Genomic DNA, 25722 nt, shown 5'->3' on the forward strand with positions numbered 1-25722 from the left:
CATCTCATTAAAGCGCTCGAAGCAGCAGAAGCAGCCTCCCCAACGGGCTGCACATCACCGGGGAAATCCAGACCCCGGTGACAGCTCCGGCCACGGGACACGGGGCAGGGGATGATGGCAAGGAGGAGCAGTTCGGCCAGTGGCCCCGCAGGGAGCCCTGGTCACGGCTCCCTGGGTGAGGAAGGATGCCACGAGCCAAAGCCTTGATGGAAGTGGGTGTAAAACGAGGAAGGAAGGAAGGAAAAGGGTGGGGGTGTGCGTGCGCATGTGGGACGGGCACGTTTTAATATACATTTGTGAACAAAGAGTGTAAAGAAATTTCAAGCTATTTGCTCAGCTATATGTGTAACCAGGAGTTTATAGATTGTGCCACCACAACTCCTCCGAGATCGCTGCTGGGTTTGGACGCACACGAATTCCCAGGAACCTCTCGTACAACAGCCACATACCGAGGCGTGCAGCGGGAAAAGACCCACACAAGTAACAGATTAAAAAGCTTCCAACCCGCTCTCACCCCTCCGTGATCTCCTGCGGTGGGCACATTTAACCTGGAGGACACAGCAGCACTTCCCAGGTCACCCCCCACCTCCCCACGTGCCTTTGGCTCCCTTCAGAGACCCGCTGCTGGGTGGGCAGGGGATGCTGCGGCGCTCTCCGGACGGGGTTACGCGGGGAGTGCTGTGCTGAGAGCCTCCTCCTGGTCCCATCCCGCAGCGGGACGCGGGCGCCGCTTCGTGCAGGTGTGGGCGAGGGCCGCCAGCCTTTACGTCGGGGTAGGGAAGGCACTTGGTGCCACAGGGGACCCTCCTGTTCTGCCCATGGGGAGAGGGATCGGGCATGGCTGGGGGAAAGCCGGCAGGAGGGATGCGGTACACGAGGCTCGTGTTAACAGACTCCTGGATGAATGAGGCAGGCAGCTAACCAGCCTGGATTTCCGCCATCGGAAGGCTTGAAGGAGGCGACTTCCATGAGAGGTTGTCCCTAAAAGAGTCGCTTTCCACAACCCGTGTGAAATGCTGGCACCTTCTGCTAGTAGCATACACACCAACCCCACCTTCAATCCAAAAGCTTGCTCCAAGGCACTTGATCAACTGAAAAAGCGCAGTCAATACTTCCTCCAAAATTCAGCACGAGTTCTGCTACGACCTTTTACTTTCTGTGCCTGAAACCCAACAGCCTCTGGAGCTGTGTGTGACAGTTGTTTAATGCTGCGCAGCACCGTTATACACAACACTGCCAGGGGAGAGCGAGAAAATAGTTTACAATGGAGTCTGCAGAGGAAATTTGGGTAAGTTCAGTGTAATTACCCATTTGGAAGCTGGCCAAGGGCGGGACTACTCAAAGCCACGAGGGAGGCTGGAACAAGTGACCAGCTTTGCTTGTCCCTTGAAAGGCAGCACCTCCAAACTGCCCCGTGGGCTCCCACGTGCGCTGCGTTGGGCCGGAGCTCTGATGTTTTTGGGGGAAAGCTCCAGTCTTGTCGGTACTGGGAGACGCGGCACGGCTACCACCCTCCACATCCCTCCGATCTCAGCGCCACACACCCCAGAGCCTGGGGACCATCCCCTGGCATCCCCAGCGATGCCAACCGTGCCTGACACAGGCACCGGGTTTTTTTTTTCCCTTGATCAGAACAGGAACCTCCCAAAATTGTAAGCGTTACGGTTTAAACAAAGACAAAATAGTCATTGCTGTTTTAGCAACCAGACTTCCCGCTTTCCCCACGTATGCACGCTTTTAGCATTTTTTTAGCAGGGCCCCGTCCGTGTTTGCCAGCACGCTATCTGTGCGAACCCGGATCTGAAGACAAGCGTCTGAGCAAAACAACGATCCCTTTCGATGAATTCCTGAACATGTGTAATTCATTTATCTGTAATATTGTGCTAAACTCAGCTCCAATTAAACAAATGAAAACACCTGCTTAGCACACATAGATCTTTCCATACCTCAGGGGAAGAGCCATCAGTGTGCTCTGTAGTACAATCTGGCTCGTGACATACACTAACAATGCAGAGCTGGGATTTCTTCTCGTTTCTTTTCCTGTACATAGGCGAGATTAAAAAAATACAGGGAGATTTTGGGGGAGGAGTGATTTTTTTAAAAAATATTTCTATCTTTAGCATGTGCAGCTCTGAACTATTCAGCCACTCATCGGGGGCTTCTCACGGATGCTGGGCTGAACGCTCGGACCCGAGGGCACACATCACTCCGGGGACAGCAGCAGAATGACCTCAAAATGCAAGTGACTGGTCCCAGACCTGACGGTATTACAAAACGGGGGTGCTGTGGGCATGCCTGGGTGGTTTGGGAGCTGCGGGTGCTTCGCTGAGTGCAGCAGTCGCCGCCAGGAGAGCCTGCCGGATCCCCACCCCGCTTCATTTCCCATTCCCTCCTAACCTGCCCGCAGACAATGCGCTGCCAGCCAGGTCCCCGCGAGAACACGGGCAACTATCCCTCCTCTCCTGCACCCCAGCACGGCCCCGTACCCATTGCTGCAGCCTGAACTGCTCACACGTCAGCCATCCGCAGCACCTCTGCTGCTCTCAGTGCTCTGGCTTGAGAGGCACGTTGGGAAATTCAATTTCCTGGCGTTTGCAAATTGAAGCACTCCGGTGGCAAAGCGCCGAAGCGAAAGAATGGGCATCCTACAGGCGTGTGGAGAAAGCAAGCAGAAATAAGAAGTGCCCCCACGGTTGCTGTATCATCCCATCCCAGGCATAAGGCTGCTCATGGCTTTTTCTTCTTGCTTTTTTCAGCAGAATCAAAGTTAAAAACCAAAAGTGTTTTTTGGTTTGGTTTTGTTTTTCTTTCCCTCCTTTTATTTTTTTTAAGGCAGGGTGGTCCCCTCCGCTCCCCTCCTGCCGAATTAGCAACAAACCAACAAAACAATTTTGCAGCTGTCACTGCTGCTCTGATGTGTCCACTGTGGGGCTCTCCCAGAAGAAATCGTTCTGTTTTTCTTCGCAGTAGACACAGCTGAGCGGAGGACTCAAAATGAGCACGCTTTCCAAGCAACAAGCGCAAGGAAAAAATAACAGCGATGGAAGCCATAAACATACCTTCCCCTGGAGGGTCAGCTGCGCGCAACGGGACTTAAAAATACCTTGGCTATGTTCGGCGTTACGCTAATGCCTCTGGTCCCTGAGAAATCCTCAGTATCTGGGGACCTCTTTCCCACCACCGCAGCATGGGGCCTGGCCAGGGTAGGTCTTGGGCACCGAAATCGTGCCCATCGCTACCTTGGGGTGTAATCAGCACGGTTGGCTTTTGCTGTATGCTAACTCCATGGATTTTCTGCTCAAGGGTCAGCAGTTGCCCGCCGGGAGGTACTCACTCGTGTGCCAGTTCAGCTGGGCAGCAGCCGGGACGGCTGTCAAACAGAAAGGCAGCCATCGTCCCCACAGCTTTCTCCCTCCTCGTTTTAATTCTACTGCAGGATGTTTCTACCGCCTTTCCTGAGGAAGGATAACCCACCCGAGAGCTCCCCTCTCCTTTAACATGTGTATCCCGCGCCCAGCCTGCGAGGTGTAACGCCACCAAGGAAGGTCGGGATTCGCAGAAGCTGACGGCCCGCTTTGAGAAGCCGAACAATAATCCCTCAAGTGCTGCTGCTGGCGGCACAGCAGCGGGGCGCGACGGAGGGTTAGAAATCTGAAATTAAAATACACTGCTTAAAACCCGCAGGTACGGAGGGAGATGCAGGAGACGGAGTGCAATGGGACAGTCTTTTAACCCAATCAACAAAGTGCTCATTGTTCCAGCCTAAGACAAGTAACGGAGCAATAAATATTGAGCTAAGGAAGTTAACCTGTATCCACAGCCTTTGAATAAACACAGAAGTTAAAAGCAAAATCAATGCGAGGCCTTTGGCTCTTGCCAACTCGTGCTTTCCTTGTTCTTGCTCGGCCTTATTTTTACTTTGGGGGATTTTCTTTGCCTTCCCTCTTGCTAGTCACACTTCCCTTTTACACCTCCTTATCACACGGCAGAAGGACCAACAGAAGGAACCGCCGGCGCAGAACCCAACAGCACAACTGGCCGTGCTGCCGGCCCTCCTGGGGGCAGAGCAACCAAAGGGGCCGAGGCAGCCCCCAGCCCTAAACGCTGCCCTTAGCTCCCGCTGCTCCTCCAGAGCTTCCTCCCCAGCCCACGAGGCAGGGTTCCACGGAGCGCAGCAATTCCGACTTCGCTTTCAAATCACACTTTATTCATTTGAGCACTGTTATGTGCCGCGGAACCAGGCGTGAGCATCATGCAAAAGGTATTCTGGTCCGCAGTGGCGAATACAGCTGTGTAGGCAGAGGAGTATTTGTTTTCTGAGTAATTTGTGCACATTCACAAAATTACAGCTGTCTGCAGTTCTCCTGAAATATCTGCCCTGCTGTTTACAAGCCATAGAATATAATCTGTCTTTTGTAGAGCTCCAATTGGTAAATTTGGAAATATATATATATATATATATATGGGCATTTATTTTTTTTACACTCGGGTTGGCTGCTTCCCGTTCCGTGCTGCATGGCGAGCCTGGAGAACACCAGCACGAAGCCGAGGAGCTGCTGCCCCGAGACACGAGCGGGCAGGCCGCCCGTGTGCCACCATCGCTCCCTGCAGAATAAAGACCTCATGAAACAGGGACACGGGGCACAAGCCAGCCTCAGGGCGCCAGGCTGCTGCTTTGGCCCCAGGAGCTCACGGGGGGATGAGGCTGGGGGCTCACCAAGTAACGGCACAGCCGGTGGCACCGGTGACGGCACAGCCGCCTTGCAGCAACACCAACAGGATCCGTGTGACGGAGTTTGTGCCGCGGTTACAGACCTACAGGTGGGTCGGCTGCTGGCATCTCCCGGCACACTTATCTGAGCTGCTGGGAGACAAAATGCGTCTTTGGATTCCTTATTGCCAAGGAAAGGTGGGAAATTTCACACGGGTGTTTCTGATTTTTGCCTCTTGAGGACTGTGTGGATACACCTTCCACACTGGACAACTGACTGTGCCTCGATCCTCAAAATACGAATTGAAAACGTGAGCTGTCCTTCTCTGTCTGTGTTGGAACAGCTGCCAACAACCAGAACCAGCCCCTGAAGCCCCCTGCCCCAGCACAAACCATGAATAACACTTGGGCCTGAAGTCTTGGTGAGCAGCCAGTGCACAAAAATAAACACCCTACCAAGAACTCACCGTGGGTCTGCTCCCTGCCGCTGTACCAACCAGAAGGGATCCCGCTGGTGCTGGTGGAGTGACTCTGGTGCACCACCAGACGCAGGAAACCAAACCCAGCTCCGTGGGACGCCTCAGCTCCAGCGCACACCCTGGTGGCTGTCACTTAAACCTGGGACAAATGTGGCCCCAGCTGCACCCAGTGCCGCAGCACATCAAAGAGGTCCGCTTGGCTGCGCAGCCACGTTGCAAAAGGCTCAAAATCGAGATTGGCCACTCGGGTTAATAGCTTAAACCACAGCAAGGTATTATTTGAATCCCTACTGCTCGAAAAGTACAAGCCGTAAGTGACAGGACGGGCAAGAAAGGTTTGATAACCACACAGACCACTTGAAAAAGTGCCTCGCCGCTTTACTTACTCCGCACACCCTGGCATGTGGCATGATCTATGGAGCTGCAACGTGACTCCGGTGACGTAAGGCCATCGAGGACGGTTTTCCGAGCAGCCCCGGTACCGAGCTCCAGCATCCGCGACCTCGGCGGCCCCAGCGCGGGCACCCCGACTCCCTGCACCCAGGGAGCAGCCCCAGCGCCACCTGACGTCCTCCTGGCCGTCCCCTGCCTCCCCTCAGCGCGCGATTTCCGAAGTTTTCCAGCTAGACATGCTAAAGCCAGGATGTAGATTTTCCAATTAGTCTCTGTTTAAACATCTGTTGGTAGACTGCATTTAACATTAGTTATTTGAGCAAAGCACAATTTGATTAGGCTGTCTGAAACGGAGCCAAAGTCTGCAAAATAATAGCTCAATTAAATTTTGTTTTGCTTTCATTTGTCTTAGACTTTCCTGAGTGTGATACAGTTGCATATAATCAAGTAAACTAATTCCTTTCAAAATGAGAGATTTCGGTGCCTTTCCCATCTTCTCTCGAAGTTTATTTAATAATCTATTTCATCTTCTCTATGCTTCATCGAACTTCATCTTGACACAAAGTACATTGCTGTCTTGTGCCTTCAGTCTCCTTCCATTTTCTAGGCTCTCCGTGAACCCGGATTATGCGCCACTGATGTTACACCTTAACCAGATTAGTAATTTATAAAAGGCACGTTACATTTACTGCGAATATAAAAACATTTCAGCAATGCAACAGTTTTTCCTTTGCACACACCACAAAGTATTTTGCCATCCTGACTACACAGCTGTAAAACTGTCAAGCTCCACAGCCAAATTCAAAGGCATTCCCAATTGTTTCACTGGTTTTAGTTTCTTAGTTTCTGCTTATTCTGATATGTTGCACTTGTTGCCCTGAAACTTCAATATTAGCTCTAGAGATTTAAACACATGAGGCACACAGCTGCTCTCCTCTGCTCACACAAGCTAGATCAAAATGCCTTCTTCTGTCTCCCTTGCTCTTTTTTTTTTTTTTTAAGCAAATTGCTATAACTCAAGTATTTCTGGCAAAGTTGACGATTTCAGGGCAAAATTCTGCTCTGTGATCATCGCTGCAGATTTCTCCAGCGCACACACCTCTGGGCTGGTGCACAAGGAGCACCAGAGAGCCTCACCACGCTCACTAAGGAAACTCTGCTGCAAGGATTACAATGAAAAAAAAAAAAAAAAAAAAGTCACAGAGCCACAGCAGTTTAGCTGATATGTAGATGTGTGCGGGATTTAAATTTCCACATTAAACATTTAAACACACTCGTGTTACAATGAAAAAACAGGATGCATTCTTTGAGAGAAGAGCTTCTTTTAACCTAGAAGAGTGTTGATACACGGTACTTTTTCCTTCCCGTTTTTTTCAACATGCTTGTTGCCAAGTGTGAACACAAAGGGACAAGCTGAAATAGGTGTCTGGCAGGCTCTTCCCCGCGCCACACGGAGAGCCACCAGCCCTGCTGCTGTCGTTCAGCCCCGTCGCCTCCAGGCAGCCCGAGCGCAGCCCCGCGGCCGAGGCAGCCTTAGGCGTGAAGGCTGCTCCGGTCTGTGCAAGTTCAAAATGGGATACGTCCTATTTAGAATGTAGAGAGCGACTAAATATGACAACCATCTGATGTATGAAAATTATTCACAACCAAAAACAGACAGTCTGGAAATAGCTGGGATGACTTCATTTAGACAGAATTGCCCGAATCTGTTTCTAATATACACAGTACACATAATAAATTTTTACAATATGACAAGGAAAACAAACTTAATAAAAGTTCCTGATCTTTTGTTACACAAGCAAGCTATAGCCATGATATGTTTATAATATTTTGCCCATGATCTCACAGCTCAGAAACAAAAGCTAAGCAACGCACCAAACAGTCCCTAGGTATGACTTCACCTCCCCGCGACCGTAATTACACGGATGCGCACACTGCCCCAGCCTTCCTCCTCCCACCGCCATCGCCGCGGCCGCCTTCGACAACTCCTTGCAGTGCTGCTTTTGACTAATCGCTTCCTTTTCTCCTTCTAGCAGGCACCATTTGACTTGGGAAGCTGCAGATTTCTATTACGAGAGTTTGTTTTTTCCAATTACACCAGGACTCATCTGAACGGTAAGAGATTTTTAGCCTGTTTCCTTCACTCCTGGTTATTTGACAAGTGCTTGAAAACCCTGTTATAAACAATATCTGCAGGAAAACAGATGATGTCTTACGATCACAGAAGGTAATTTTTTCAAGAAGCAAACTTTTTGAGCATTTCCCAGATGCACCGCGTCAATCTTGCTGCGTTCTCCTATCTCAGCTGGTTTCCCAGCCCGGGCACGGTGCCAGGCGGGCCGGACTGCCCCTCGTTGTCACTTCTGTTCGATGGCACTTGCACCCACTGCTGTTATTCCAGGCTTCAGGAAATTTTCTAACCGCTGGACAGGCTCCAGTGCTGCGCACTAATAAGTTGCAGATTGGAGAGCTCAGAGGGCGCGCGAGCATGTGTGTGTGTGTGTGTGTGTCAGAGCAGTGCCACGGTTTGTGGGGGGGGGGGGAAACAGTAGTTCAAAAATGCTGCCTACTCAAATTGACAGAAAAGTGACCTCTGCACTTCATCAGAAATTCCTGCAGACTTACAAAATAAAGGAGTTTGCTTTTATCACACACAGTAAGACTCATATGGAAAAATGGAAACACTACATCACCTGACCTCAGGATGCCCCCTTTTCAACCACAGACGAACATTATGTATAAAAATTGTAAATCAATTTGAGATGTATTAAAAGAGATTCTCTTTTTCTGCATTCAAGGTAATACCTTTTAATCTCTAGATTTATTTTGTAATGTAGGCCAAATGAAGAAGACTTAATTTCTGTAACCAAGTTTTGTTACTCTTAAGTCTATTCAGCATCTCTGCATGGTGTTCACATAATTTCCTACAATTTGCTTGCATCAGGAAATAATGAGCAAGCATCACTTACCCAACACTGAGTCACAAATATTTGCCTACATTAACAGAGCATTAAGAGCCATTTCAAACAACCTAAGGAAATTGTGTTAGCCTTTAAACTGTGATTCACTACTTAGAGAAATTAAGAAACTTTCCTCTTTTAAAGGCAAAAATCAGCTGTGCAACCTCCTTGCAATATCATTAGGTCCTCGAGCAGACTTTCCTCTCAGAGATCCCAACACAATAGATTTCTTCACTTAATGAAATTACTTTTGAAATTTTCCTACACTCAGTGTTGGGTACTTTGAAATTTCAATCTTTTCACATCCTTGAACTCTCATCAACATTTTTTTCCAGACTGTGTCAATAAAATTGATTACTTGCAGTTCTGAATTCTGTTCTGCACATGGAAATAAAACAATTTGTTTTAAAGTATTTTCTGAAGAAAGCAGAACTTGGCAATCAGATCTACTAGATCAAAAAAGACACACCGGGGGAAAAAAAAAAAAAAAAAGGACAAACCAACTAACCGAGCCTTCCCTACAAAAACGGAGAGAGAAAAGAAAAAGGAACCTCTCCAGCAAACAAAAGAAAAGCGATGTCCTGATTTTATCACAGCAGCAGTGGCAGCTAAATTCCTGACGTACACATCATCTGCCTCACCGTTGTTCCCCTGATTGATTTATCTCCCGGTCAGATAGGAACGATCTTTTCGGATCATTAATATGTTCATTAATTTGTTATCAATTCCAACTCGCTGTACTTAAACCGCTCTGTACCACGGCTCAAAAGTGCCTTGACAGCTTTGCTGCAATCACGCACGTAAGGACCCCTGACTACACAGTTGTTGAGATGCCTCATACCTACAACCAATCTGTTGCTTTTACAAGTTTAATCTAGGTATTAAGGAGCTGATTGTGGAACCATGTCGATACAACATCTTCAACCCAGCTGTACATCATATAAACCGCTATAGGAGGGGGGCAGGCTCCCATGATTCCTAGCAATAGTGCATACCTTTAACTCCCTGATCTGTAATACTACAAAATACTGCTCTCATTTCTTCCCAAGCACAAGTGGACTACCAGCAAGGGTCCAACAGTGTTATTCCTAATTACCTTTTTTCACTCTTGATCCTGTGGCGCTCATAATTAGTTACCTGGGGCTGCAATCCAATTTGAAGTGATGACAAGAAAGTGATCCATGAAAAAGTAATAAGTTAAATCCAATTTCAGCCTTCCTCTAATTAAATGCACATGGAACTAATGACTCAAACCCTACCATTTCAGTGATAATGGTAATTAGCGAGGTGGGAGTCACTCTCTTTTTTCAACACTGTAGGTGTAAACCACAAGGTAAAATGGCAGGAGCACTCTTAATTACATGTGTCATTTTGTCAGCAATTTACACATTTCTGACCAGTCAGGAATGTTTCATTTGTTTTCCCCTTCCACAATGTGGCTAGCTCCCAGGCCGTGCTCGGGCAAAGCGAGCCCTCCGCCCCAGCAACCTGGTCAGGAATCTCCTTTTTTAAAAGGTAAACACCTCACGTAAAAGCAGAAACGTGCTGGAAAATCATACTGGGGGTGGTCTGGCAGGACAGAGGGCCGGAGGACGCCAGCTCCTCTGCAGTACGTGGATGCCGGGCCTACAGGCCCCATGGAGCCTGGCACCCGAAGGGCACCAAGGAGCTGCCGTACTCCGACCTCGAGCGAGCCACTCCGTGTCCCGTCTCCATCTGCATGGCTGTGAGAGAAGAAGAACCGTATTTGCTCACATTTCTCACACAGCCAGCTCTCACCGTGGCTGGTTTCCTAGAAGCCACCGTTTTTTGGAATCGTGTTATTTCCAGGGCAATCATAGGCTTCTTTCAAGAAAAGCAAGTGTGTCTGTCACCTTTCTGCTCAGGTTGAAAAACTGGAAAATCTGAATACTCAAGGTTTTAAAAAACCTAAAAGGGTGGCAAAAAAAGGCCTCCAGGTTTCACTGAAAAAAAAAAAAAAAAAAAAAAAAAAAAACTCTTAACATCAAAATTTTCAAGCTGATCATGTAATTTTGAGGACCTGACTCAGATTTTGTTATGTTTTGGGGTTGATGATATTAGCACTTCACAGGCATATTCCAAGAACTGACTAATACCTATAATTGGGCTTAGGAGGAAAAATAAAGAGCTAAAGGTCCTTCAGCAGAAACCAGCAAAGCTCAGCTCAAATTTGCTTTTTATCTAAAGTCAAAAAAAAAAAAAAAAAAAAAAAAAAAAGACTCAAGTAAAATTTTCATAGGCGAACTATTTAAGTGTTGCAGAAGTGAAATCTCAACCCTGCCACCAACTAGAGTTGGTGGCAGAATTTCCACTGCCTTGACTGAGGCCAAAACTCAGACAAACTCACGTGTTTGTGAAACAGAGCGATACTCGTACAAATACAATAAATATGCTTGCAAATGTTTTTCCCCTTCCAAATCATCTGCTGAGGCATAATTTCTCTACCAGTTGTTAAATTTACTGCTATGTAAAAAGGTACAACGTGCGTGAAACCCAAGGCTACGTACCCTGTTCCTTCAGTGCTCCAAGTGAAACAGAGTACCCTTCCCTTCACCTTTCAGTGTTCAGTATATTTCCAAGCAAACACTTTCTAATTTCATAAAAAACAGTAATTGCCCAAAACAACAAGCTACAGCAGATTACCCTGCTCTTGTGATTTTTCCTCTTCCTCTTGTCTATCTCTTGCTCAAGATACTGAAAAGAAATATAGGATATTGCAGCATGCAAATTAAATTCTACAAAAGCCCAGCCAAAAGCCTTCTTTAAAAAGCACCAGTATGCAAAGGCGAAGACAGCTCCGTCCCCTCCACCTCCCCCAGTCTCACCCTGAAAATCTAAAAGAAGCCCAAATTCTTTCCTTGGCCATGACCTAAAGGGAAGATTTATTTTCTGTTTTGTCAACAGAAAACGAAAGTTTCCATCTTAGTAATTTCATTATTTCTTCTCTCCAAACACACACAGGTTACTCTAAAACAACAAATCTCATTTAATCACATAAAAAAGTCAAGTGATCGGTTTCAATTGCAAGATACTGACTTGGACCTCCTAAATCTGTTTTCAGTCCAGTATCCAACAGCTCAATGCAACACACAACATTTACGTCTTTAAAAAAAAATTGTATTTTTAGTATTGCCAAAACACACATGCACTTTTACTTTCTTGGGAGAAAATGTGTCTCTTGATTTGTTTCCAATCTGTGTGTTCCTGCCAACAACTAAAATGCTTGAAGAACAAAAATGAATAATCGTTAAGAGCATCAGCAATTAAGGCTGAAAATTTTAATCAATACATCTATTAATACAAAGACGTATTTATCTTGGCCACGAAAAATGTGCAAATTCTCAAAAACCTAAGCATACCTGGCCTGCTAAATTATTTGTTTTACAGTTTCAAGGAGATCTAACATCTATGGCAAATATATTATCAACTGTGCGTTAGCCTTTTTCCACTTCGAGTGATTTTTGTAGGTTTGATACTTCTTATATTCTTTTCCCAATTGCTGTTACTAAATCCATTCCTTAACTTTCAATTTTCTTTTGTTTGTGTCATCAGGCTATGAAACTGGAGGTCACTGCCAAATATAAAGCACGGCAGTGTGAGATAGGCTCAAAATGTGAGTCATCGTGTATTTGGAGATTTATTTTTTTCAACTATCAGCAGAGCACATCTCTACTCCTGTGTCCAAGTTCTTATAACTGAGCATCTCAAAATTTGCTAAAAGCAGGTCTCCAGGTACCGTTATCAAGGTCAAGAGGTCCCAAAGACGACGGCTGGAGCCCATTGTCATGTAAATGCCATTCAAGGCACCCCGCCCCAGCGAGGCCACGGGATGCCAGCACATATTTAAGCACCATGGCTATTTGATCAGCGAATAAAGAGGGAATATAGGAAATTATCCACGAGGCGATAACAGATTAGCTCCACAGCTATACTAGATTAATTCTCCACAGCTGTTTGTGCCAGTTGGGTTTACATGACAAAGCCTGCCAACCAGCATTAAATGACCGAGCCTGCGACGGACGGGGCTCTCCCCACACCATGCTTCAGCACCGCGGCCCCACAGGACCCCGGGGCATTTTACTGGGAGAACCGACTCCAGGTGAAGGGCATCCCGTCCCTGGCATCACACAAATGCAGCTCCCTACCACACGCGGCACGAGGCTTCTCACCGGTGCTTGCCAAGCACGGGAGATGGCAGAGTTAGGCAATGGCTACGGTGTTCTTGCTATGCATAATGTCTGTTTGTCAGGAAAAAATACAGATCTGCTAACTGCTGGGGCTGTCCAGCGAGACCGATATTAACGACGTGCAAAGATGGCTGGTTCGTTATTCAAGCAAACTTTTGAAAAATGGGCGCGTTTCCACCACCCTCGGTATTTATTCTACATACTGTCAGAACGGGTATTGCCTCGTCAGCGCGGTGTGATCAGACGTCGGGGCTGTGGGTGTTTGTGTGTGTGCAGTTTTACTCAAAAATCCTAACCCAAGCGTCGTGATTTCCTTTCAGTCATACATCGCATTCTACGGATGCACTCGAGGTCTGTTGTATTCAAGAGGACTTCCAGTACGCTTAAGACCGCAAAGCTCCAGGAGTGAGGAGAAAAAAAAAAAAAAAAAAAAAGGCTGGGCAGTCATTTGAATCAGTGAGTGACAGGCTGGGCCAGCTCTCTGTATACATTAATAAATTAGAATTTTAATTGTGTCTCTGACTGCAGGAGCTGCTCCAGTACTTTAATACGTACCAACAATTGGCTATGTTATGGAATCCGCGATGTGGCCTTCACTGTTGACCTCTGCAACACAATTCCCAGTCTGACTACGGAAACTGTTTGGTTTGATCCTTTCAACTTATTTGAATCCTGACAAATAAGCTCACAGCTGAAAGGTCAACACAGTCATATTTCATCCTCTGGAGCTATTCTTAAGACATCTGCACAACAAAGCACTTCTTTTAGTACCTGACACTGGACCTAGCCAGCACAATCTCTCATTAAAAATGTCCCCAGTGGAAGAGTCTATTAAAAGGCATATGGATCAGCTATGGATTTACCAAATAAAATATTTTTGAAAGCATTAATGTAACGGTTTGGATTATGGCACTCTACACTGCCAATAAAACGTATATTTGCCCAATGACAAAATGCTTCATACTTTCCAAAAGAATAATAGCTCGGCTATAAAGTGTGAGGTGTTGTCCAGCAGCCTGAGCACGGGGGTGGGAGCCAGGAACTCATGAATCTTAATCCTACCTCTAAAACCAATTCCCTCTGTGATCCTAAGCAAGTCACTTAACCTGCTTCCCTCAGTTTCCCTGTCCAGAACCGGGATAATGCTACTTACTTATCAGACTTTCCTTCTGGGGATGTTTTGGAGATCAGTATTTGCAGAATGCTTTGAAGATGAAATCACTACACAAAAGCTAGAAGGTGCCCTCGCCGGGCCAAGGGCTGCAGTTAATAGATATTCCTCACTTAGGCAAAACTCCCCTTGAAGTCGCGGTGAGCTTTATTTGTGTAAGGACCACAGGATCAGGTCCTCTCACTTTGCTGTCAAGGCCTTTAGTGATTTTAGCTTTACCTTCCATCTTACTACATATTTAAAGAGTCTAGGATCTGTATTTCTGGAGGAAAATAATCTGAAGCACATATAAAAGGCAAGAGAGGCAGCAATGCTGTCAGGGAACTCATGGTGATAGTATATCAAACTAAAAAAAAATTAGAAAGAGCAAAACAGACATGAGTTTGACAATGTGCTATGACAACAACTGAAAAAAAAAAAGAAAGAAAGAATTTGGGGCTACAGAGGCTGAAGCATCAGATATAGAACTGCGAGATAAGATAAATGTCCCAGCTACAGGGTTCTGTATGACTGCAACCGAGCTGCTGTATTCAGTAACTTACTATCAGAACCAGAGTGACACGCTGCAATTGCAAAGAGTGCAATAATAAAAGCAATAACCAGCTGCAAGCCAGCAAAGTGGTCAAGGGTCTAGAAGTGCTGGTTTACGAAACATATAAGAACTAGATACATATAATTTGCCAAAACTGGCAAGTACATGTTAGTATCTCAGATGTTTGAGGAGTGTGAACACGAGGCAAGGCAAGGGACTGACTCAGTATTTATACAAGCGGTATTACTTGGAGCAAGAGGATGGAATTAAAGTGGAAAGTTCCTGAGTGTGTGCTTTGTTATGGAAAACCGTCTGAAGGAAAATAATAGCGGTCCCACCATCACTTGGGATTTCTAACACTAGAACAGCAACAGAAAAAAAGGAAAATGTGATACATGATCTAATAGTTCTTTCTTGTCTTTAACTCCTGTGATTTATCCCGCAAGACTAGCAGAATGTACTCCAAAGCCACGTATGTGTGCATACATCCTCTGTTTGGGAGCGCTATGTTGGTTTTAGCTTTCTGAATTCATAACAGCGCAAAGCCCGATAATATTTGCATTTTATTTCTGAAGATGTCCACAAATCAGCAGACAATAAAAGGGAAGAAATCACACTGATGATATCCTAATATTTTCCCAATATCCTTGACACAGCAAATCAACAGTGTGAGTGAACACAGGCTACAAACTGAACAGCAATCAAACAGAAACGTTAATGCAAATCTCCTACGCGCCCTGACACTGTAACAAAAGCTATTCCATTTTGTAATAACCCAAGCCCACTAGATGCTAAGTGCATGCTCCACATCTGTAAATATGTCATGGGTGGGATTTTCAAGAGCACCAAGCCCTGTTCCCCACTCCGCTCCCGCTTACACGAGCCACAGCTGCTCTGTGCACGTCCCCTGGAGGAAACTGGTTTGAAACCAAGCGATCCTGCAGGTCCCACGCCAACGCTCACGAAGAGGAGCATCCACACACCTTTCACTAGCAAGAGAGCCCCCCACGAAGGACGTCAGCTTCCCTTACCTGAAGGGCTGGCTGTTTGTCATTCCTCTTCGGAGACTTTAATCCACTAACTTGTTGCTGCTGCTGCTGCTGCTGTTGCTGCTGCTGCTGCTGTTGCAGTAGAAGTTGCCGTGCCACCTGGAGAGCCTGCGAGGACAGAGTGGGGAAAATTGAGTTTGCAGCAGACAGGAGGTGGGGAGCTACAGGCACAGCATACGGTCAGGACACCCCTTTGGTCATCAGGCACCGCTCCGCTCCCAAAGCACATCCCCTGGGGAAATCCTCAAGCAGTGCCTTCCAGGAAACCAATCTCTGCACTTGCACACAGCGGGGTGACAGCCACCCAACACAATTCCCACCCTGACTATGGACAAAACCAGCAGCACCTCCAGTTCAGCTTCCACGTGTGAACGTGGAATGACTGCCGAGATCCCGGTGGGGACCCCCGCCAGGTTATTTGCACCCTCTGCCCCGAGCACCACATGGCCCCGTTTGCTCCCAGGCAGCCTCACGCACTAATGGCGTTTGCGCTCCTCTTCTCCAGGGGTCAGGTCTGGTTTACAGAAGAGGGCAGTCGTATGTCACGGTCTGCTCTCCTCAGCACCGTAGGAAGGCGGAGAAGTTTCTGGAAAGCTATGGCAGGAGAGCTAAGGGTGAGCAGCAAAGGGACGCTGCAGAGCTACGGGATGAAGGGGCAAGGGACACGGTGCCTGAAGAGCCAGCGAAGCAACACTCGGTGGTGGATCGCTGCAAATTTCTTTGCACAGTGAGGGAAAAGCAGCCCTGGGCACTGGAGCCAGCTGCTCCACAAGGCCCAATTTCTTCATCGGGTGGGGATGAGACAGCACGAGGAGGTGAAACCCAGGGGAAAGCAGGAACAGGAGCGAGTACCTCCTCCTCAGCCCCGAGCCAGGGGACTGGAAGAAGAGGCTGGTCCCTGCATGATGGGCTGCGGCACAGCTGAGGCTCAGCTGGCGAGACCCCAGCCCGCGGCTCCTGAAGGATTCACCAGCACCGGACTCGGGCTTTCTTGGTCTCCTTGGAGACGTTCGGTACATGTGTAGGTGGCAAAGTGGGAAGGCTGAAGACTTCATTAATGTAAAACAAGAAAAATAGTCCCTTTGCAAGATGCCTACACGGAAGGAGGGAAGAAACCTTCCCCACTCCTACTGTGTATGCTCTCTGAGTGATTTAATTAATACCTATTTAATTAAGGAGTCAGATACGCTTCGGGTTTCACTCGCTTCTCCAAGTTGCCAAGTGTTTCATCTCCGTGCCGAGCAGCCAGGCAAGGCTTGACGCTGAGGATAACGCGTGTGCTGGGGGGACTGCGGGCTCGGGGCTGCCACCCCGCAGCAAGGCCCGGCCACCCCTGCACCATGGCTCGCTTCCCAGGGGACGGCGGCAGCCCGGGGGCCGAGGGACGGCCGCTGGTGGCCAGCTCGCCAGGGCTAGCAGGGAGAAGAGAGCTTCCAGCGCTCCGGCATGTGCCCTCGCTTCAGAGGTGGTAACAAGCCTCCACGGGATCAGAAAACCCCGTAAGGGTGGATGTGATGTCCAGCAGGGCTTGGTGCGACCAAGGTAAAATCAGATCGTGCGTTTGCAGGCGGAGAGCTGAAGCTCAGTGCCTGCAGCACCTCTAACACAGCGTGGAGACACGGCACAAAGACCCTCCGGCCCCAGAGCTCACCGGGTGCAAAAAGGGAAAAGAAACCTTTATGCACAAAGTGCTAAATACGGCCAGAATATATACGTTAATTTCTATTGAATTAGCTTCTTTAGCTGTTGAAGCATCTTCAAGGGTGAGCAGAGGCAGCAGAAAAATACCCTAGAAGATTTAAGGGGATGGGCAACAAACACTCACCTACTTAACAGGGGTGTTGTATGGCTTATTTAATTAATGAATACTTGTAAAGCACTCTGAGTTGCTCAGACAAGAAGCGCTATACAGTACAAGCGCAACATATTATTATATATTATTAAGACTGGCTCTGCCGAAGAATAATTCCAGGTAAATGTGCAATCAAATGATCATTTTAGTTCCCAGTAATTAGATTCAATAGGCCAAAAAAACCACGGAAGCCTTTCTTTAATCATACACTAAACAATCAGAACATCCCTAACCTTTCAAGCTACAGCCTTTTTGAATAAAACATCATCAACTTATAGATATTATTCCAAAAAGAACCAGTCACCATATGTGTTGTCTCTTTGAAATACAGTTGCTATAGCAGACCCTGCATGCATTTCATGTGATACGATCATATTCTATCCGTTCTGGCAGCTGAGAGGCTGCACAACTAAAATTGGCTGCCAGAAATTTTTGAAGATTCCCAGAACAAGTAGCTGTGCAAGAAATGCCTGGTTTCTACTGGAGCTGGCTGCGAGCTCCGTGTAGCCCGGCGGGACGGCCGCCGCCACCAGGAGCCCTTCGGCGCTCGTCCCGATGCCCACCGGGGGTCTCTGCCCGCCGCTGAGGCTCGCGGGGGGTGCAGGCAGCGCTCTGCCCCTGCTCCAGTCCCACCTGCACGGCACCCACACCCATGCGGAGTTGGACGTGGTGCCCGGAGGGAGCATCGTGGACGGGCAGGGACAGCATCAGGAGGCCGACAGGGGTGTGGGTGCGATGGTGCTCAGCTGGCAGCTCAGCGGATCGCAGCCTGAAGCAGCATTTCCCGTGCCTTTGCTCTCAAGATATGGCTCTTCCGCTTATAAATAACCGGCAGCAATAAAACCTAAGCATCAGATGAGCTCGGGTTTAAGATGCGGAAGGAAGGTTGTTTATGGCTCAGGTCTGCTTCTTACTGCACGTCTGCACCGAGCAGCCACTGCGCCTTTGGTGGGGTCCCGAGTCTCTCTGCCTCCCTGCCCCTCCATGCTCGTCCCTTCCCACCTCGGCTCAAGGACACTCACCCCGTCCCTCCAAAGCCTCACCCGCACCCCTCGCACCTGGCGGGATGTGCGAAGGATGGCTAGCTCCGTCCAGAAAGCACAGCCCTCTTTGCTCTTACATGCCCAGCACTAGAAGCTCGTTTGCGCAGCCTTTGTGCAATTAATTTGCCCATGCGGGTTCAAGCCCAGCAACACCTGCCCTCGTTACGGCAGCACGTCCCAGTTAAAGGCAAGCTGTGGATGGCTGCGTGTGGCAGCACGGTGCCTCTGTGCCTCTCTCAGCTCCGCACGGTGACTGCGGCCACCCTGAGCTTGGCTCCCACGCCCGGGGACCCCGCTGTGTCCACGCAGCCGGCTAGGGAAGATGCACAGGGATATTAATTCGACAGCGAAGTCGGTCCCACAACCCTCATCAGCACGGAGATTCACGAGCAGGCCTGTACATTAATAAAGCTTCCTGTGGGAGTAGATGTTGCCTTTGATTTGCATGTGAATTCAATGCTAGTGAAAAGTGCCAGACTGTCAGACATGGAGACCAAAGTCTCTTATCTTTCCAAAAGCTTCTGTAGCAGTTTCCCCACATTTCCTTAATCATCTGCCTTGTCCTCAACTTACTGAACAGGCAGTAGAGAGTAAAGCTGGACTCGGTTCAACTCCTGCTGCTGCCAAGTCCTGAAACAAGGGTGCCAGGACTGTTTACCGCTAGCCAGCAGCTCTGCTAACGTGGCCCTCTCCTCGCGAGCGGGTGCTCTGACATCTCCGAGCTCTTGTCACACATCCCTTGCGACTGCAGCCGAAATCTGTACCACGTGCGTGCACTTCTGCAAGGGAACAATTGCTGGGCAGCTGCACGGCAGCTCTGGGTTGAGCATCTGGGCTCGTTTGGGGACGGCAGGTAGGGAAGCTGAGCGCCTCTGAAGCCGCACAGGCTCAGCATCCGCGCTGCTCCGAGTGCCTGCAGGCCCCATCACAGCTGCACCAGGCTTTTGGAGCAAATACCCCGGCCCCCAGCAGCTAATCACACCACATGGGCAATCTTCCTTCTCTCTGCACAGCAATACAAATGGTCAATCTTCCCACTTAGGGAAGGAAGAGAAAGAAAAGCATCCCCCGGCAAGCGCGTCTCCTGAGTGCCACAATTTCTGTGTAACTGCAAGACGCAAACAATTTTTGGTCACTATCAACACGGATTTCAAAAGATGACTTCAGTAAAAGGCTCGCTACCAGCCGAGCCATCTCTATTCCGCTCTGCGCTACATCTAAATGCGAGGTAGAGTGAGTGAAGTCCTGAGCTGTTTTCTTATCCATTAGGAAATCGACCAGCGATAAGGAGATTTTCTTGCGTAAAACAGAACAGCGGAGAGGCAGCTGAAATGCTGCATTTTCGAGACTTACGCAAACTTGGAATGGTGTTTGGGAGCAAGCATCGGGTGCCACCTAACCCAGGAAAAATGTGGACACCAATTTCCCCATGCGACGAATCCAGGCTCTTTGATTCCACGATGCCACAGCCCCCCGAGCTGAGACACTGCAGCACCGAGGGGGAAGCCCCTGTGAGCCCAGGGAAGGAGCAGCCGCTCGCTGTTTCCCGACTACAGAAGTACCAGGAAAAAAAAAAAGAGAGAGAAAAAAAAAAAGTGATACGCCTGAGATGACCAAGAAGATTTTATTGCAAGATAGACTGAACGCGACTTGTTTGCCCAGCTGTTGTTTGCCCAGAACATCCGGCACTGTTATCACTGAAGTTACTGGTGTAATTTGACATTTTCACGCAAGCAATTCAATCTTTCAATTTCACCATCCTCTTAGGGCGAGTTCTGCTCCAAGGGGGAAAATGCAGCGCTGCCTCTGCCTTCAAATGACCAGAACTCCTGGCTGGGGCTGGGAAAGAGAAACACACTGGAAAAAGAGGGTAGCACTTTAAAAATAGGGATGCTGCTTTGATGCCATATACTTGCTTACGGTGCTGGTGCATAAGGAAAACAGTAACGAGATCCAGTCCTATGGAGCCTCTTGCTAACTTGTTCCACCGCTGGAGCCAGTGTAATAAGGCGGTGAGTCTCAAACTGTTTTTCCATCAGCCTACTTCTATTGAGGAAAGAGAGCTCAAGCTCCTCCCTTTCCATCTGCCGGGGCCGATATTAATATCAATCAGCTGCTAATGAAACACGAAGAGCCGCAGCCACTGCGCCCGCCTGCAACGCGAGGAGAAGCCGGTCCCACACCGGAGCTTCATCCCACCTGGGAACGCCGGTACTGCCAAGGCAGGGAAGAGCGGAGAGGTGTGCACGTCGGTGGCCTCAGGAGGGCGAGCAGAAGACATGGGCATGCAGCAGAAGACAGGACCCATCAGGAGACAAGGGACTCAGCAGAAGACATGGCACGCAGCAGAAATGCTGCCCTGCCCGACACGTGCCCGGTGGTTCCCGGAGCAGTTTGCAGCTCTCGGCTGCCACCAGAACACAGAACCGCATGCACCGAAGATGCGAGAAGAGCACCAATGAAAGCCCCAGTGCTCTTCCAGGTTCCTAAGGGTTTGGGGCCTTTCCAGGTGGACAAAGCTGCCCATCGGGAAAGCAGTTTGAGGCAGGAGGAAGGAAGCGTTCCCAGGAATCAGACGGTCACACAGCCAGCCGAAGTGTCCAGGCAGTAAAGCTGCAGGGTCACCTGTCAGCCAACTTCATCATTGTCTCAGTTATGGGCATTAAAAACCAAAGCAACGCAACGAACAGAGGGAGATGAGACAGAAGGTATTTTACGGGCAGAAACCACAGTCGGAAAAAACGTACCCCACCCCAGGCTGCCAGAGCGAGGCGCTCCGTATTGACCTCCGAGGAATAACCAAGCCCTGGCCGCATCCTGGCACAGCCAGGTCACAGCTCAGCTTTCCCCAGCCCGTCTCAGAAACCTGGCTTTGCTGCACCAGGCGTGCTGCCCCCTTTCCAGCTCTTTTTCCCCGAGTTTCGCGGGGGCTTCAGGCACGAAGGGCCGGCAGCCAGAGACCTCCCGCAGCGCAGGCACGGCCCGCCTGGCAGAAGGGCTCTTTGCTCCCATTTAGCCTCGCAAGACAAGTACCTTTGTTTCTCCCGTGTGGGACGAGGGGGGATTTAGACTCAGCCAGCAATTTCTCTTCTTTCTCAGCTCCCATCTGTCCTCACACCCCGCTCCACTCCACAGCTGCTGCGCGCGGAGCAGCGAGCTGCAGCTCCCGGGCTGTGACGCCCGGATGCAGCCGAGGCGCGGAGCTGCCTCGTGTCTCTCCCACTCCTGCCTCCCCTCCAGCTCCTCTCCGCGCCGCCCTCCTCTCCTGGAGCAGCAGATGTAGAGGAGCGGTGGTAGGAGGCAGACACGCAGAGGGAACTTACACGTTGGAGGGGAGCCCTGCTGCAGCTCTCCTCCGACAGGCTGAGGAGCCGACCGACGTGTGGAAAGCGGCGAGGAGCGGAGCAGTATGCAAAAGGGGGGAAAAAAAACCTAGTGCAAAGCGACAGCAGTGGGTAGTGCTGTTCCTCTGGGAGGAACAGAACAGGGGGAGGTGAGAAGAACCAACTAGAGAGAATAGGAAAGGAACCAAAATGAAGAGGAGGAATGAAATGTAGAAGATGCAAAAAGGAGAAGCAGATGTTCTTGCAGCACTTGTTCCCTCCAAGATTCGTACCCAGCCCTTTCATCTTCCTCCAGGGCTGGGAAAGGAGCTGCTGGGTGCTGCCTCCCTGTCCCCGCCGCCCTGACCTCTGCTCCAAGCACGCCAAGGAGCCAGGGCCAAGAGCAGGTGCAGCAGGGGGATGCTGTGAGGCAGTGGGGTGCTGCCGCCTGCCTGCACCCCGCACCTCATGGGGCTGGCTCCCAAGGGGCTACCAGGCAGCTCCTCGACCCAGAGAGCTCCTGCGGAGAGCCTGCCCTCGAGCAAAATGCTCGGCTGGCCCCCGAGGCCCTGCTTAGCCACAGCAGGCTCGGCCAAGTGACTAAGGGGTGATTCCCATGCTGGGAAAAGAGAAGGGACCTGGAGGACCACGTGTACAAGCCCCGACTCACATCCTGTCCCCGAAGTGACGGGGGGCAGGCTCGGAGCAAGGGAGCTGGCAGCGTGCCTCGTGCTGAAGCATCTCCTAGAATAGTTCAGTCATAAGGGAAGAAGATGAGGCTTTATTTTTCTTCCAGCAGGCTTAGTTTCCTTCCTCTGGAATAGATCCTGGCTATCAGTGGAGGAGATCCCCTCCAGAAAAAGGCGCTGGAAACAGAAACCCTTTCTTCCAAACCTGCTGGTGGAGCTGCCTGTGCCCCAGTGTCGCTATGCGCCGTCCCCATGGGTGCTGAGGTTACTCCAGGCAGCAGGAGGACGAGCAGACCCCGTGCTCCTGCCCCGTCCCTGTCCCCGTGGCTGGTGGGGCTGAGCTCGGCTGCAGGGACCAGCCCCACGCAGGGGGACAGCACGGCTCCGTCTCCAAAACATCTGATCTTAATTTGGTAATTTATTCATGAATTCCACCAACCTGGGGGGAAAGGTGGCCGAGCTATTTTCTTCAAATACCACGAGACACAAGCGGGGAGGAAGGGAGCAGACTGCCAGGGACAGTAGAAGAGAAGGTCAAATTCAGCCAACACCCGAAACCTGGGAACCCCGAACCGGCCACGGCAGCGACAAAGGCTACAAAAATCCCATTCTCGAGGCACAAACGAAATCCTCAGGCGGCTGCGCTGTAAAAACACCTTCTGCCTCCTCTTTTAAAGAGTCACAGTCAAGTCTCATCAAAGCCATTTAAAAAGCATCTGGCAAAAAGTTCCCCAACATTAAAAATGGCTCTCTTTATTTTGGCACGTCAAGATTCACAGCATGTAGCGGTCTGTACCAGCGAGAACGGAGGGATGGGCCAACACATCCTGGTAAAATGAGAAAGGATACAAATCTTGGCTCCCCGCGCAAACTGAACCGGGACTGAACTATGTCTGAGTGATGAAAAAAATCTTATGGGATTTCCAGCTCGTTTCTGTAGGCTCGGGATCAGATTCTGAACTACTGTGTTTATCCAAAAGCGAACCAGACCTTTGAATACTTGGAGGACTATTCACTGCCGAGCAGCGTTTTTCTTGGATGTCAAAAGCACGGGAAGTTCTCAGCCTTTTTAATGGAGAAGAGAAGAGAAGAGGGGTAAGGTGGGGGGAGGAGGAAGAGCGCCTTTTTGCAGCTACGACATAAATAGTATACGGCATACAGCTGCCTGAACGCTTCCCTGTGTGGTCAACAAAAGAGGGAACATATTTTCAGCTTGTTTTCCAAAGCACTGTACACAAACCCACGCTCGCAGGCCCACAGAACGAAGCCCGTGACTGCGACTTCTCCCCGCGCACGGCCGCGTGCTCGCCGTCGGGTGAAGGAAGGGAGCAAAACGCTGGGACAGCCTGAAGCACGGCAACTGGGGCTGCACATCCCACCTCGGTACGGCGTGTCTACGGCACCGCCGAACCCGGAATAGCTCCGGAACGCCTGGTTTTAAAAGGCTCTGTCAAAGCTAAAAGAGGCGAGGCTGAGGCAGAGGCGACAAAAACGATGAGAGGCCTCGGCAGAGAGGGAGCGAGATCGGTAAGGGTGGGAGGGGTTAGTGTAGCGCAGGATGAGTAAGAGGGGAGATGATCAAAGGACACCAGTTGTGACTCGGCCTGAGAAGGTACAGCTGGTGCTGTTTGCCATTTCTCATAACGCACGAGGAAGGGGACATTCAACGAAGTCAGGAAGCAACAACAACAAATTAGAGCAGATAAAGGCATTTTTTTCTCCCTTTCTTACCACACCACTCGCAGTTACCCGCTGGAACTTACTGTCACCAGATAGCAGCACTGCCAGGAGCACGGGGAGGGTGCAACGAGAGGATTAGACACTTGCCCAGACAGCAACGAGAGCGCTTACAGCTGCCTTCAGGAGATGCAGATATAAACCAGGGTACAAACGGTGATGCCTCAGGCACGAGCCAACTTTTAATGGCTGTGGCTTAGGAGGATGCCTTCCCCCGCAGACAGGTGCTGCAGCTCCTCGCACCACTTTGTGCCCGAGGACAACGGCCAGGGCTGGGGCACAGCGGGGTGCAGAGCCCCCGAGCCCCCCAGTCACCGGGGGCTGCCAGTCCTGGTCCCCGGGAACAGCCTCTGGGGCACGAGGCAGCTGGCGATGCCCTCCTGGCCCGGCCCCCGCCTGCGTCACCTGCCCCCCAGCCGCCTATTTCCTCTTTCTTCTGTGCATCACGTTTCGGTTTCAGGTCCGTATTTTGCTGGCCCTTCCTCTCCCCGCATCCCGCTGCCATTTTCTCCTCCCTCCACGCGACGCCCCTGGCTCCAGCCTCTGGCACCCGGCTGCTCCCCACCGAGCGCCGCCGCGTCCTCCCTGGACCAACCGGGGATGCGCGCAGATGTCAGAGACTTCTGGATGTCAGACAGATCTTCTTTCCCTGCTCTGAAGTGGCTCTGCGGAGGACCCCTGCGTCCCCGAGGAGGAGGATGAGCCTTCCTCCCGACACCGCACCTGCGGGCAGCGGCAGGCAGGCGCTAGCACAGAGCGCGGCGCTCGTAACCGCGCTGGGGCTGACATGCGATTCGGAGAGACAAAGGGTTTGAAAGCAAGTCAGGCTATTAAATTTATACCTACCTGCACGATGTGGAACAAACCACATCTCGGTTTCCTTTCATGTGCATGACAGTCTTAACTTGTTCCTTTTAATCCTGTAAAAGCAGCTAAAGCATGCAACACGCTTCCCAGAGATGAGGCAAACCTGTATTTTACTTCCTGACAGTGATTTAGGTTATGGGTTTTTTTTCCGGGGAAGATAATGAGCATTGTCCTGAGCTGGTGTTACGGGGGAAACACTACACGCTACGTGCTACACACCTGGCGTTGAACGAAGGATCACATGAAATGACGCTGCCTCTAACGGGCTACATCCAGCTGCGACTCCTCACGCTGCACAGACACCGACAGCGGAGGATAAAAAAGACCCCGGCAGCACCCAGCGCTCCCCCAGAAGCCGGCACCCTGCTGGAAATGCAAAGAGCCTCTCGTTTCGGCAGTCGTGCCCGAGGTACGACTTGGGAGAGGGCTGTGGATATGCTGAGGCAGAAACGGCTACGTAATAAATCCGGCAAATCCAGCGGGCTGAGGCAGTAATCCATGGAAACATTCCACACAAGAGGGGTTTTTAAGTGCATTTAATTCCCAGCTGCAACCCTAATAAGCTTCCAGAAGGTGGGGACCACCGAGCACAAGGGGTTAATGGCCTTGCTAAAGAAAATGACACACATAATTTCCTTTTATCATAAAACAATACGTTTATTATTTTCTGTATATCTGTTAAAGGGCACGGCCTTCTGAGTGGAAAAC

The 25722-nt window shown here is 49.9% G+C and overlaps 1 protein-coding gene and 2 long non-coding RNA genes across 14 annotated transcripts in view; 2 read left to right on the forward strand and 1 right to left on the reverse strand.

Moving 5' to 3' along the window:
* FOXP1 (forkhead box P1) overlaps positions 1 to 25722 on the reverse strand; it is a 365602-nt gene that overhangs the window by 94232 nt on the left and 245648 nt on the right. For 11 of the 12 annotated variants that reach the window (XM_035338130.1, XM_035338132.1, XM_035338123.1 and 8 more), the window contains one exon: positions 15486 to 15611. In XM_035338130.1, coding sequence (XP_035194021.1) covers positions 15486 to 15611 — 126 coding nt within the window. Of the gene's footprint in view, positions 1 to 15485; positions 15612 to 21431; positions 21583 to 25722 lie in introns of those variants that run through there. The other variant, XM_035338138.1, reaches the window with a different exon arrangement.
* Positions 6800 to 8129, forward strand: LOC118173513. Its single transcript, XR_004754255.1, has 2 exons — positions 6800 to 7698; positions 7780 to 8129. It is a non-coding gene; the product is annotated as an uncharacterized LOC118173513 (long non-coding RNA).
* Positions 12075 to 13164, forward strand: LOC118173514. The gene is made up of 2 exons (XR_004754256.1): positions 12075 to 12177; positions 13072 to 13164. It is a non-coding gene; the product is annotated as an uncharacterized LOC118173514 (long non-coding RNA).

This window comes from Oxyura jamaicensis, chromosome 12 (genome assembly GCF_011077185.1).
Source record: "Oxyura jamaicensis isolate SHBP4307 breed ruddy duck chromosome 12, BPBGC_Ojam_1.0, whole genome shotgun sequence".
Taxonomy (NCBI): Eukaryota; Metazoa; Chordata; class Aves; order Anseriformes; family Anatidae; genus Oxyura; species Oxyura jamaicensis.